Genomic DNA, 12,765 nt, shown 5'->3' with positions numbered 1-12,765 from the left:
GAGATGGCTGAGTCTGGGGGCTCAAAAGTTAAATCACTTGCCATTCGAGCATAAGAACTGGAGTTCAGATCCCCAGACCTCACACATATGCCAGAGAGTGTATCCACCTGCCTTTAACTGCCGTTAACTCAGGGAATGGAGACAGAGTGTCTCCAGAGCAAACTGGCTAGTAAAACTAGCTGCATCTGTAAGATCTGAGTCAGACTTAGAGATCCTGCTCCCAAGAATAAGACTCAAAAGTGACCATGGATGTCCCTCACATCAACCGCAGGCCCCCACCTGCAGGCACACACACATGCATTTGTACTTTCACACATATGCAAACAATGCACAACACACATATGCACACAACACACATAAGAAAATGGAAAAAGTAGGTATTTCATCATGAGAAAGCCAGTAGGGATTTGTGGGATAAATACATCAGAGAGTCATCTGTTTCTTTATCCATGCTTATGAACAATAAAGTATGTGTTAGGAGGTTTTGATTTGGTTTTATCTTTTGAGACAGGCTCATACTATGTAGCCCAGGCTGAATTCAAATGCACAATCCTCCTGTCTCAGCTTTCCAAATTTCCAAATTTAATAGGAAGTGAATTTCTATTTGTTTATCTACTTACTTGATAATTGAATTATCAAACCATTCATTTGATCCTACCTGTACACACACACACATATATATGTATATATATATATATACATACACACACACACTATGGTATTTCAGTAATTGTTTAAAACATTAAATACAGAAGCATGATTGACTGGAAATGGCCAAATTCCAATAACAGGTTATAGAACTACATAATACAGAAATTAATGGATTTTTAATATTCAACAAGGTTTTTTTCTTGTTGGTCTTCTTACTTGGCTGGCAGGTCTGTTTGGTCTGCTGAGAGGTTGGTTGGTTTGAGCAGGGGTGTGTGTAGGGGGTAGGGTAGGGAGTGGACATGTTTGTATTTGTCTGTGTGTATGAAAAAAAGAACCTTTGAATAGTTAAAGTGACACATCTGTCCTTTTCAGAGGTGCGGTTACATGAACGTAACTATGTTAGGTAAGCTCTCTGCATCCTTCTTAAACAGAAGTTGTTTGATTTGCCACAAAGATCTCTTGATAGTTTTCATGCTTTCGCTGAGGAAGATGAGTAAGAAAGCCTGCCTTGACTTCTGGTGTTTAGAGATTGGGAACTCCTCTCTGGTCTAAAATGGCTGGTGTTCTGCTCGTGTTCCCAGCCACAGGAACTCATACAAGAAGAGCATCTGCGTGGACATGTTGCGAGATGGGTTCCACAAGTCCTTCACCGAGCTCTTTGCACTGATGGAACAGTGGGATACGCTCCGGGAAGCTGCGAAGGCACGGTCCCTCTTCTGGCAGCAGAGGCCTCTGGAGGACCAGCCAGACAAGCTAGACAATTTCTACCACTACCTGACCAGGGCCGAGGCTGCAGAGAGGAAAGGTAGGTGCTGGGATGTGGGGTTGCACCCCAGGGAAGATTCCAAAATGTCGCCCTATGAATTTGATACATTAAGACAAATCACACAGTTCAACATATTCCACTGAGTGGCTTTAGGGCTAAATGACCAGCTACAAAGACATTCTGCAGATGGCATTGCAAGCCTGGGAAGACAGTGCTCTACCAAACATTTCCATAAGTTTCCAACAAGAACACATCCTGACTTGTCTCTGTGTTGTATGAATATTGGCCAGTTTTCAAGGCACTGTCACATAAAAACCACACAGATATAGTTTGTTTTAGCGTCTATGTAACGAGCATTCAAAGTTTTGTCATGAGATCCTGTCAGCTTGAATTAGAAAATGGTAGTATTTAAAAAGATATGAAACGCCTGTAATTTCTAGGGTGTTGTTAAGGCTGTAATCCCAGCACTTGGGACAATGAGACAGCTTATTCTGAGTTTGGGGTTAGCCTCAGCTACATTGTGAGACACTTTTTCAGAAGAAGGGGAAAAATAATATGCAACCCACGATTATGGCTTCAAAAGTTAATTTCCTATGTTTCACAAAATCATTTTAAGGCATTCTTTTGCCATATTTTAACACTTTTTTAAATAAAGTTGGTGTTTTATATTTAAAGTATTATGTACTTAATACTCTAAAGTATTTAAGAAAATTAAGTATTAAGAAAATACGATAAAATTATATGGGCTTTGCCATTTAACATTTTTAGGTCTGTATTAGGTATTTGTTGTTTTCATTTGAAAAAAGGAAAAAAAATCTAGAATTTGGCATTTCAAATTTTTCCTGCATCTCTGACTGAAAAGACAAGAGGACACAAAAGAAAGACAAGAAAGGCTTGTGCTATACGTGGCAATATGACCTTTCATTTGGGGCCTTCACAGGGTCAGTAGGCAATTCTTCCTGCCCAACTGCTCACTGCTGCAGTTGTGAAGACAGGTACACAGAGCAGAGGGGCAGCCCAAATTCTAGCCCTCAGAGTGAGCTCAGCGACTTCAGACTATAAGGTAGGACATAATGTGGACACAAACCCAAGGGTACAGTACTGGGGGGGGGGGCGGGGGGGGTTCGATAGTGTGGGAAGCATTTTAAACTGCAGAATTGACATAAAATGAAGTCCTTTGATGAATTTTCAAAAAACAATTTAAACATGAGAAATTGACTATTATTTTTAAAAATATGCTATGTTATTACAAAACAAACAAAAGCTAAGTCCCAAATTCTACTGTCAGAGCGAAATCCTAAATTGATACTTACACAGGAAATAGAGCTGTCCAGGATAAACTTTGCCTACTATTTATTTTATAAGGTTCAATTTTATCATCAGCTTAGTTTGGGGACTTTCATTTGAGTAGCATAAACTCGAGCCAAGTGCCTGACGTGCTGTGATGTGTCATTGCTGTGTCTGTCTGTTGTAAAGAAGATAAACCACATTTGACAAACCACAGGATGCTCAAGTTAAAGGAAAGTAGCACTTGGAAGACCAGGTCCCAGTGAGGACCCATTCAAGTGGCATTGTGTGGTTTATTGAGCATGTCTGAGAAATAAGGTTATACTTCTTAAATGGGCAAAATTACCTTTACTCAAAATAGTTTACCCATTGGCTTATCTTCTATGAGGTGCCATGGCTTTTGCCTTCCTGAACTATAGAAAATTAGAATTATTACAGAAAGTATAATCAGTTTTTAGAACTTTGTGCATTATTTTTCACCCTCTACATCTAAAATTTATCAGAGTAAAATTGAGATCTGAATAAAAATTACTCCAGAAAATAGCATCTACATGTTTGCTTTTGTTGGGTTGAATGACTCCTAGATCTGAAAACACCTGTGTATGTTTTAAGGTGTATGCAGCTAGAGGGCAAAGTTCTGTTAGGAATGTCTCAGGGTCCACAGTGTGTGGTGTCGGGTTTTGAGAAGGTAATGCTGAATAATGCTGAGAGTCCTCACTGCTTCCTCATCTATCCATCCATCCACCCACCTATCCATCCATCCATCCATCCACCCACTCATCCATCCATCCATCCACCTACCCACCTATCCATCCATCCATCCATCCACCCATCTATCCATCCATCCACCTGTCCACCCACCCATCCATCCATCCACCTACCCAACTATCCATCCATCTATCCATCCACCTACCCACCTATCCATCCATCCATCCATCCATCCATCCATCCATCCATCCATCCACCCACCTATCCATCCATCCATCCATCCATCCATCCATCCATCCACCTACCCAACCATTTACCCATCCACCCGTCCACCCACCCATCCATCCATCCATCTATCCACCTACCCACCTATCCATCCATCCACCCATCCACCCATCCTCAAACCCATCCTCAAACCCATCCACTCATCGAGGGCCATGGTGAAGCTCATTTCATACTAGCTGTGGCAGTATCAGTGGTCATCTGCATCAGTACTGCCTCATCTGTGGCAGGAACAGTGGTGGGCTGCACCAGTTCAGCCTCAGCAGATGTGCACAGCAGCAGCATTCGTGTTATTTAAATCACCAAAACCACTTGTTGCTTTATATCAAACTATTTAAAGCAACCTAGTCCTTCCTTTTGGTGTTATCTTCCAAAGGTTAACATACCTATCTCAGACACATCTCACAGTCCCTGCTGTGAGACTCTTCCATGACACCTGGAATGTTATTCTTAAGTGTCTTGAGGAAAAAAATGGCACTAATAGTGAGAGCAAACTGAAGGCAGAGATAACTCTAAAGTCTCTTACACTTGACTTGCAAATTGTGGTTGAAGGTTGAAGCTACGTTGTCTTCTGACAACATTCGTTTAATACACACAAAGTCTGTTGGACTCAAGTGCACTCTCACACAATGTAAGTTTTATGCAAAGTAGAAAAATGGGGAAAACATCACGGAGTAAAGTAAGTTTGGAAGACTCCGGGTTAATTAGCTCTGGGCTTAAGCATCCTGATTCTGCACCATTTACCCAACCATGGTTTACACCTTTGTGTACTGTGTTATTTCACTGAGTGGAGAAAATTAGCAAGAGTATTTCTCAAACTTACTATAGCAGAGAATCCCGTTTTTAGAGTACAGGTCAGAGAGTCTGAATAGCAAGCCCATAGTGAAGTTCCATCTTCAGATGATGCCTGCTGCAGCTCTCGAGGAGAACAGGCTACTTAGACTGTGAAGAGTACGGATGTGGTTACAGAAAAATAGCTCACCTTATTGGCATGTTTTAACTACAGAATCCTGGGAACTTACATACTTACAACTCAGTACTTTAAAAAATACTCTGTATATATGTTGAGAATATTTTAAATTACAGTTCAATTTACTAAAAAACAGAAAATGTTTACATACACATTTGTAAAAATAGAAAGTTGACATACCTTATCAACTTGAGTCTGTAAACAGAAAACTCCAACCAGGAAAAAATGAAACATTTGATAAACTGTACTAGTCTATTCACACTAGGTGAGAAGTTTCTGTAGGATAAGCTATACTTTACTAGTCTATTCAGAGTAGGTGAGAAGTTTCTGTGGGGAGTTTCTGTTAAGAAAAGGGGTGTGTTATTTAGAAGTGTCTTGAGGAGCTGAGAAAACGTCGCTATGGAGAGTTCTTGCCTGTGCAAGTGTACAGAACGAAGTTAGATTCCCAGCACCGGAGGAAAAGCTGGATGTCCCGGCTCGTCTAATGTCAACGTGACAGAAGCAAGTTATCTGAAGAGAGGAAACCTTAATTGAGAAAACACCTCCATAAGATCTGGATATAAGGCATTTTCATAATTAGTGATTGATGGTGGAGGGTTCAGCTATAGTGGTGGGACCACCTCTAGGCTGGTGGCCCTGGTTCTATTAGAAAGCAGGCTGAGCAAGCCATGGGGAACAAGCCAGTAAGCAGCACCCCTCCATGGCCTCTGCATCAGCTTCTGCCTCCAGGTTCCTGCCCTGCTTGAGTTCTTGCCTCGACTTCCTTCAACGATGAACTGTGATCTGGAAGTGTGAGCCAAATAACACTTTCCACTCCAACTAGGTTTTGGTTATGATCTTTGGTTGCAACAATAGAAACCCTGACAAATACTGCATATGGCTGAATGTTTCTATAACACCAGTGGAGGTGGGGGCAGAGACAAGGGGGTCACTGTGAATGGTTAGCCACCCCAGCCTTAACAAAGCAGGCAAACCTAGCTCCAGGTTTCTGAACCTGGAGAGAGAGACCCAACCTCAAGGAAATAAGGCAGCAAGCAACTGAGGAAGACACCTCTACAAACGTGTGCATGGACACACACACACACACACACACACACACACACACACACACACGTACTCCACTCTATTCACACATATACACACAAAGAAGTGATTTTGAAAAAATTGAAGTGACTTATTTACAGCTCTTGGTTGCTACCTTTTTAATGTTCAGGGTAATTCTTCTAGGATTTTTCATTTAATTTCATACAGCATACTAATAGACAATATTGTCCACAATAATGGTCATTTTAGGAGCTGACCCTCCTAGTAATAGCGAGAAGTTGATATCGGTGACCTCTGTTCATAATGTCTTGTTTAAAAGCAATTTAGTCATGACTATAGTGACTCACTGCTGTAATGTCAGGTCTTGGTGGGCAGAGGCAGGAAGAATGTCCTGTTTGAGGCTTGTGTAGGCCATTTGATCTACAGGATCAAGGCACAGTTCTTACCACAGAGATACCTTTGCTCAAGTACACTATTGCAGCATCTTTCACAATAGGGGCTCACAGATTAGTGGCATACTCTTGGTGTGACATATATATGTTCAAAGTACAAAGATGCATGTAACAAATTACCAGAAGTTTGAGTGAAAAGAATGGCTAGTATGTACACATTCTCAACTTAAGAATCTCAAAACAGAAGCATGGCAGTCTATCTTTTTAGCATCACTTCATACTTGTATCTCTAGAAATAGTGGTAGAAAACGAATGAAGCACGGAGACCATCCTGACCTGAGTCTCCTGTACATATCAGCTGCGTTATTCTCTGTTGGTAAAGAAGTCCTGGAGCTCCCATCCCCCATCCCCCATCCCCATCCCCGATCCCCTCCTTTCTCTTTCCATTTATTTTGTCATGGTTTAGAAACACTGAGTTTACCAGGCTTTGGTGTTACATGCCCTTAGACCCACCACTGGGACATTGAATAGTCCCTCTCCTGTCCTCTCCTTTCCTCCCCTCCCCTCCCCCACCCCCTCCCCTCCCCTCGTCTCCCTCAGTGAAACCACTATCCTCCTGTTCCAAGGAAAAGGGAACCTGGCTACCAGATTCTCTGCTTCTGTTGTATAAAGACGTCCTATTTCAACCAACTATGTCTCAGTTTCTAGTGTGTCTGCATCTTTTGGAAAGATGTTTGTTGCCTGTCTTATGCACATATCCTTTGATTAATTATTTTAATAGTTAAAATAAATGACGTTGAGCATTAGATTTCATTTTCAAGACATTGGCCATGTATTTAAGAAAAATATAGAAGCAATTTGCAGTATCAAGTTCATATAAACCAAGCCGTGTCTCTGATGCACTATGATTTTTCTCCTTTGTAAAGGATACTATGAGGAGGTATATAACAACCTGTATGCTCTGGCCTGTTATTTCGATAATTCTGAAGACAAGTGGGTGAGGAATCACTTCTACGAACGGTGTTTTAATATTGCTCAGCTGATCAAAGCTGACGGCGGGAAGAAGGAGGCAGAGGCCGAGTCACACATGGGACTTCTTTTCGAGGAAGAGGGTGAGTCAGCCTTCTCTGGGGATGTTTGGGGGGCTCCCAAGACCAAACCGAGGTGAAAGTTAAGAAAAGGCCCTGAATGTAAGGAGGCTTTACTGCAGTCAGAAACCCAGAGGGAGTATCCAGAGTCTGCTTCAGTGTTCCGTGATGATGAATCCTCCACACACAAGTCTTTGCTGGCCCCTGAAGAAGCCAGCTATCTTCCTTAATCATGCCCACATCTGATCCACACCGTCTATCTCCTTTCTCAGGTCACGTGCTGCATCATGTTTATATTTGTGGTGCGTTGTTATTGTTGTTGTTGTCATCGTCGTCGTTCTTATTTTCATACCAGCCATCTTTGTCTATTTTGTAATAGAATTTTCACTCACAGAACTGTTTAGAAAAATGAAAGCTCCCTTCGTGAGATTCTTAGTGCTGCTGCTGCTCCTCCTCCTCCTCCTCCTTCTCCTCCTCCTCCCTCCCTCCCTCCCTCCCTCCCTCAAATGAAAGGATAAAAACTGCACATATCAGATTCTGCCTTGCTATGGTTTTACAATAATTACTGAAGGCAATGCTTCTTTAAACAAAACTCTGTATTTACTGTTATAATAAGACAACCCCAAATCAAACCCAAGAAGCAGAATGGTCAGGAACATTTAGTATGATGACTGATCAAGGGCTTCACATGGAGAGCAAGGAGGTGGATGAAACAGTGTTTGCAGATAAAATCAAAAAGTGTGTAGGGGAAGATGAAAATATTTTATGAACCTGCTATTTCAGAACTCAGGCTCAGGTTCTGTGGGAAGGTGGTCAAACTGGGAAAAAAAATGTGTGTGTGTGTGTGTGTGTGTGTGTGTGTGTATACATGTATATACCCACTGTCTAATGGCCACTCTCTGGTGACTACTGTGTGATGGCCAGTGAGTGATTGTGATTGTTGTTACATATATATCCATATATTTGATATAGATCAATATATAATGATGATATATACATATATAATTGATACATATAAACTTTGTGACTAGGACCACAAAATACGACTTTGAAACACAATTAAATTAAGAATTAGTTTCTGTGTTCCGGAAAGCTACAGCAAAGTTCGGTTGTATCCTAAGATATGGAAGACACTACAGTGTGATCAGGGGCCATGAAATGTGAACAGCACAGGGATGCTGGACAATGTCGGCTTGTGCTAAGAGATCCTGAGGACTGTATTCAAGGAACGCACAATGACGTTGAGAGGTATTGCTAGGATTTAGATATTGCTGGCATTTAGACGTGTAAAAATGCTCTGAAAGAGGAGCCACAGCCACATGAGAAGCAGGAGGGACGACTTGCTCTGAGTGGAAATCGCAGTGGAAAGGAGAGGCAGAAATGGCAGCCCTCATAGTCAGAAGGCGAGCCTCTGTGCACCCAGACAAGGAAAGGCATTCAAGTCCACCTGAGATGCCAACTGTGGGAGGGAGGGGTGTGGCTAAAAAGCTGCCATGGTGATATAGCCCAGAAGAAGCAGATAAAGGTACTTAAGAGAATGTAAAATCCATTACAATTACAGTTTATAGTATCTCAAAACTAAAGGGCTAGTTAAATAAGCAACTCTCTGCCACAGACTACCATGCGGTCACGAACTCGCAACTGAGCAAAATCCATTCAGAAATCAATGTATCAGTACATTTATCAAATACTGGTCTAGAGCCCTGTGCCCAGGGCAACACAGTGAATGAGAGTGAGTCCTGGTAATCGTGAAGCCCAACTGTTCTAGGTGTACAGTTCAGTGTGTAGAGTAATTCACATCATTGAGTGACCAATCCCCAGCCCTTTGTCTTGCTGAATAGAAGCTCTGTGCTCACCCATACTCCCTCCTCCCGGGTTGCAGGATCTCTGATCACCATGTGTATGCATTACGAACTTTACTGTTTTATTCATTCCTCCCTTCATTCATTCATTCACACCACAACTCTAGGGAGTGTTCCAAACCCTATGTAAAGCAGCCATAGCACTGTGGTTGGTCGTCTCATTGACGACAGACATAGGGCTGGACCAAAGTGAGTGTGGGGCCTGTGATCCCAGCAGAGCTGCTACAAGGTAACATTTTCAGGTTTCTGGGTCGCTTGCACTTAGATATCTCAGCCTAGATCACCGTAAAACATACTATGTCTGCAGTAAAGTTAATGTCTGTCTTTGAAATATTTTAAGCTCTTTGCTGCCTTTGAAGCCATGTTGAAGCTGGAGTGTGTTGGTTTGTTTCAGAACTGCCTGTTCCCAGATCTAAAAGCATGGGATCTGTTTCCTTCATACCCTTGAACACTGCTTGAGCACCAGAATCACATTTCAGTTGTAGCAGGAGTAAACGAGCCAGCCTTGGTGTTAATTCTAGTGACTGTGCGCTTGGTGACAGAGAACTATCTGCAGCTTCTGCAGCCTGGGATAGAATTTTCACCAGAAAAGCAAACTCACATAGTGAGTTTAGTTTTCTAGCTGTTTTACACACAGCTAGAATGGAGGGGCTCACCCAGCTGTAGGGTCCCTTCCACTCATCTGATCTGATTGGTCCCGACAGGCAAATGGAGGCCCCACAGCAACATCTAGGCAGCAGCTGGGCTCCGGGGCAGGTGGCAGCTTCCTGATTCCATGGGTGCCCCATTCAGGTTTAAAGGGGATGTTAGCCGGCAGATGGCAATGGGCAGCTTGTCAGGGCCCAACCAAGCAGGCTGTGGCTCAGGGCAGGGCTCCAGCTCCCTCAGGGAACCATAGAGCAAATGAGGAACAAAAGCAGATGCCATTGTCAGAGACTGGGCACATGGTTGCGGTGAAGGGTAATATGCAGCCCACAGGCACAAATGTGACCAGTTCTCACCTAGAGACTCTTGGCCAAGTCAAGCAGAGAGTCTCAAGTCCCCACTCTGCTAAGGGTGGCTAAAGTCTATAGTGTGCCCTGGGTTCCATTGGCTCAAGGGCAGGCAGGCTCATTCTTCAGTGTAAGTATCTGCAGAGTTATGACAGTATCAGTTGGCATGGAGGAATCAGGCACTAATTCCTATAGCCAGTCACTGGCCACAGCTTCTTTTAGAATTATGATCTTATTTATAAGGATCTTATGCAGCCAATGTGCAGGGGCAAGGAGCATTCACATTGCATCTGGGCATTGCAGAAACCACCCAGATCCCAGAGCAACAGGAGATGTGCTCGTTGATTCTGGAGTGGATCTTGGAGGGCTAGGTGAACCCTGAGTCAGACGTGGGAGAACACATGACCAGAGGGAAGTGACAGCTGAGCTGAGGCCAAGACACTGCCATCTTTAGCCCTAAATTCTTCCAGTGACTGGGAGACTTTGGAAGAAAGAGAGACACACCATCATGGCTCACTTCAGTTCAAGTCCTAGAATTGATTGCTAACTGTCATTCTTATGGATAAGATAGCGTCTCAGTGCCAATTATGTGGAAACCAGACATTTCCAGGACCATCATGACAACACACTAGGATGACCACCAGCTTGTTCCTGTCTCATCCAGGAACAGAAGGAAGATCTGTCGGTAGTGGCAGGGAAGGGCTTGCTGCTAAGGGATTGTATTTTTTCCATTTTATTTTCATGGAGAAGAAGTAGAATTTCATTCTCACTTATCTTTGTCTGCTGATGCTGAGGGATCTGTCATCTTCCCCTACTTCATCCTCTATCTATTTTTCTTAAATGTGTGTGTGTGTGTGTTTGGGGGATATACATATGTGTGTACACATGCACATGCATGTGGAGGCCAGAGGTCAACCCTCAGTGGTGTTCCTCAGGTTCCTTCCACTGGGTTTTGAAGACAGTGTCTCTCATTGGCTTGGAACTTTAGGCACCAATAACCAGCCAGAAAAACTGGGATCTGCCTGTCTTTGGTTCCACCATGCTAAGATTACAAGATTGTACCACTCTGTGTGTGTGTGTGTGTGTGTGTGTGTGTGTGTGTGTTGGGGAGGGAGGCTCGTGTATGTGCCCATGCATTTGTGTCTGAGCTGGATGTCAAGTATTCACATGGACTATTCTTGAACCCAGAACTTATCAATCCAGTGAGTCTAGTCAGCTGTCTAACCCCAAGGATACCCTGCCTCCGACTCCCAAACACTGGGTTTAGAGAGGGGCCCGCATGGCTGCCAGACATTTACATGAGTGCTGGGAATCTAAATTTTGATTTTTTTGACTTGGGTGGCAGTGAGTTTAGTCACTGAGCTATCTCCACAGAACCCAGGGCCGACATTTTTTACATGGGATCAAAGTCAGATCCTCAAGCTGGTGTGACAAACACTGTACTGACTGAGCCATCTCTCAGCTTCCCATTCCTTAATGAGCAAGGGGAATATCCCCAACTGTGACTTTTTTATCATGAATTTTATTAGGGGCAGTGTGGCTCCACTTCCTGTCATTAAAGTATCCATCACACCCTAGGTAACTTCTGTCAGTCAGGCAGTCTGCCAATCAGCCCTAGGTAACTTCCGTCTTCTTCTTTCCTCCCTCCCTCCCTCCCTCCCTTCCTTTCTTTCTTCCTTCCTTCCTTCCTTTCCTCCCTCCCTCCCTCTTTCCCTCCCTCCCTCCCTCCCATCCTTCCTTTCTTCCTTCCTTCCTTCCTTCCTTCCTTCCTTCCTTCCTCCCTCCCTCCCTCCCTCCCTTCTTTTCTTCCTTCCTTCCTTCCTTTCCACCCTCCCTCCCTCTTTCCCTCCCTTCCTTCCTTCTTTCCTTCCTTCCTTCCTTCCTTCCTTCCTTTCTTTATATTCTTCCCTCTCTCCCTGCTTCTTTCTCACCTTCCATCCCTCCTCTCCTCTCTTCTCTCCCTCCCCATTCTCTCTCTCTCCTCCTCTTCCACTCTTTCTCCTCTCCCTCTCTTCCCTTCTCTCTCACACACATAAAAATCCATTGTGAGCCTAACCTCCTGCTCATTAGTGCTGAGAGTCATAGACATCTAAAGGCTAGTCACAACATTATACATGGCCACTTGTCACTCCAGGTTGGATAATTTAGCTAATGCTAGTTTGGACTTCCTGCAAAGGAGTGTTGTGTGTTCCTGGGTAGATGATTAAATTGCTAGGACAGTTGTCATGCTAGCAGGAGACAGCGGGTAAAGTATTTTGGCAACAGCTTAATACTGCTACATCCCTCAGAAAGGGGCTTCATTGAGTCAGGAAGAGCAGCGCATGCTCAGGCCCCTCTATTTTATAGGTTAGGAGGTGTCCATTTTAGATTCAGGAAGTGTCATTACCTTCCTGATATGATCAGGACCCAACACAACAGCCACTGGACATAGCAGATCCTTGATGCCAGCCAGCCTAGAATTCAGGATTTATGCAACCCTACCCTTACTTCCTGCATGACTGGAGGGGGCAGGAGGACTGGGGACAGGGGCTGGGGCTGGGGCAGAGACTGTGCTTTCAGTCCTGGGGAATACATCTAGATAGCAAGACTTCATTATGGAGGCTTTCGGAGGTTGGAAAGCATCAGCCTCTCCTTGCCGTGAGAGAATGACAGGGTATTTTTTGAAGAGCAATTACCCCCAGACCCACCTGATGGCTTTTCAAGGAGTTTCCAAAGGACCCTGC

The 12,765-nt window shown here is 43.7% G+C and overlaps 1 protein-coding gene across 4 annotated transcripts in view; it reads left to right on the top strand.

The window, feature by feature from the left end:
* Ttc29 (tetratricopeptide repeat domain 29) overlaps positions 1 to 12,765 on the top strand; it is a 190,534-nt gene that overhangs the window by 33,213 nt on the left and 144,556 nt on the right. For all 4 annotated transcript variants that reach the window (XM_021170294.3, XM_021170292.3, XM_029480810.2 and 1 more), the window contains 2 exons: positions 1,233 to 1,456; positions 7,027 to 7,212. In XM_021170294.3, coding sequence (XP_021025953.1) covers positions 1,233 to 1,456; positions 7,027 to 7,212 — 410 coding nt within the window. The remainder of the gene's footprint in view (positions 1 to 1,232; positions 1,457 to 7,026; positions 7,213 to 12,765) is intronic.

Source organism: Mus caroli, unplaced genomic scaffold (genome assembly GCF_978045245.1).
Source record: "Mus caroli unplaced genomic scaffold, Mus_caroli_1 scaffold_10, whole genome shotgun sequence".
Lineage (NCBI taxonomy): Eukaryota > Metazoa > Chordata > Mammalia > Rodentia > Muridae > Mus > Mus caroli.
This window is presented reverse-complemented; position numbering and strand designations above follow the sequence as displayed.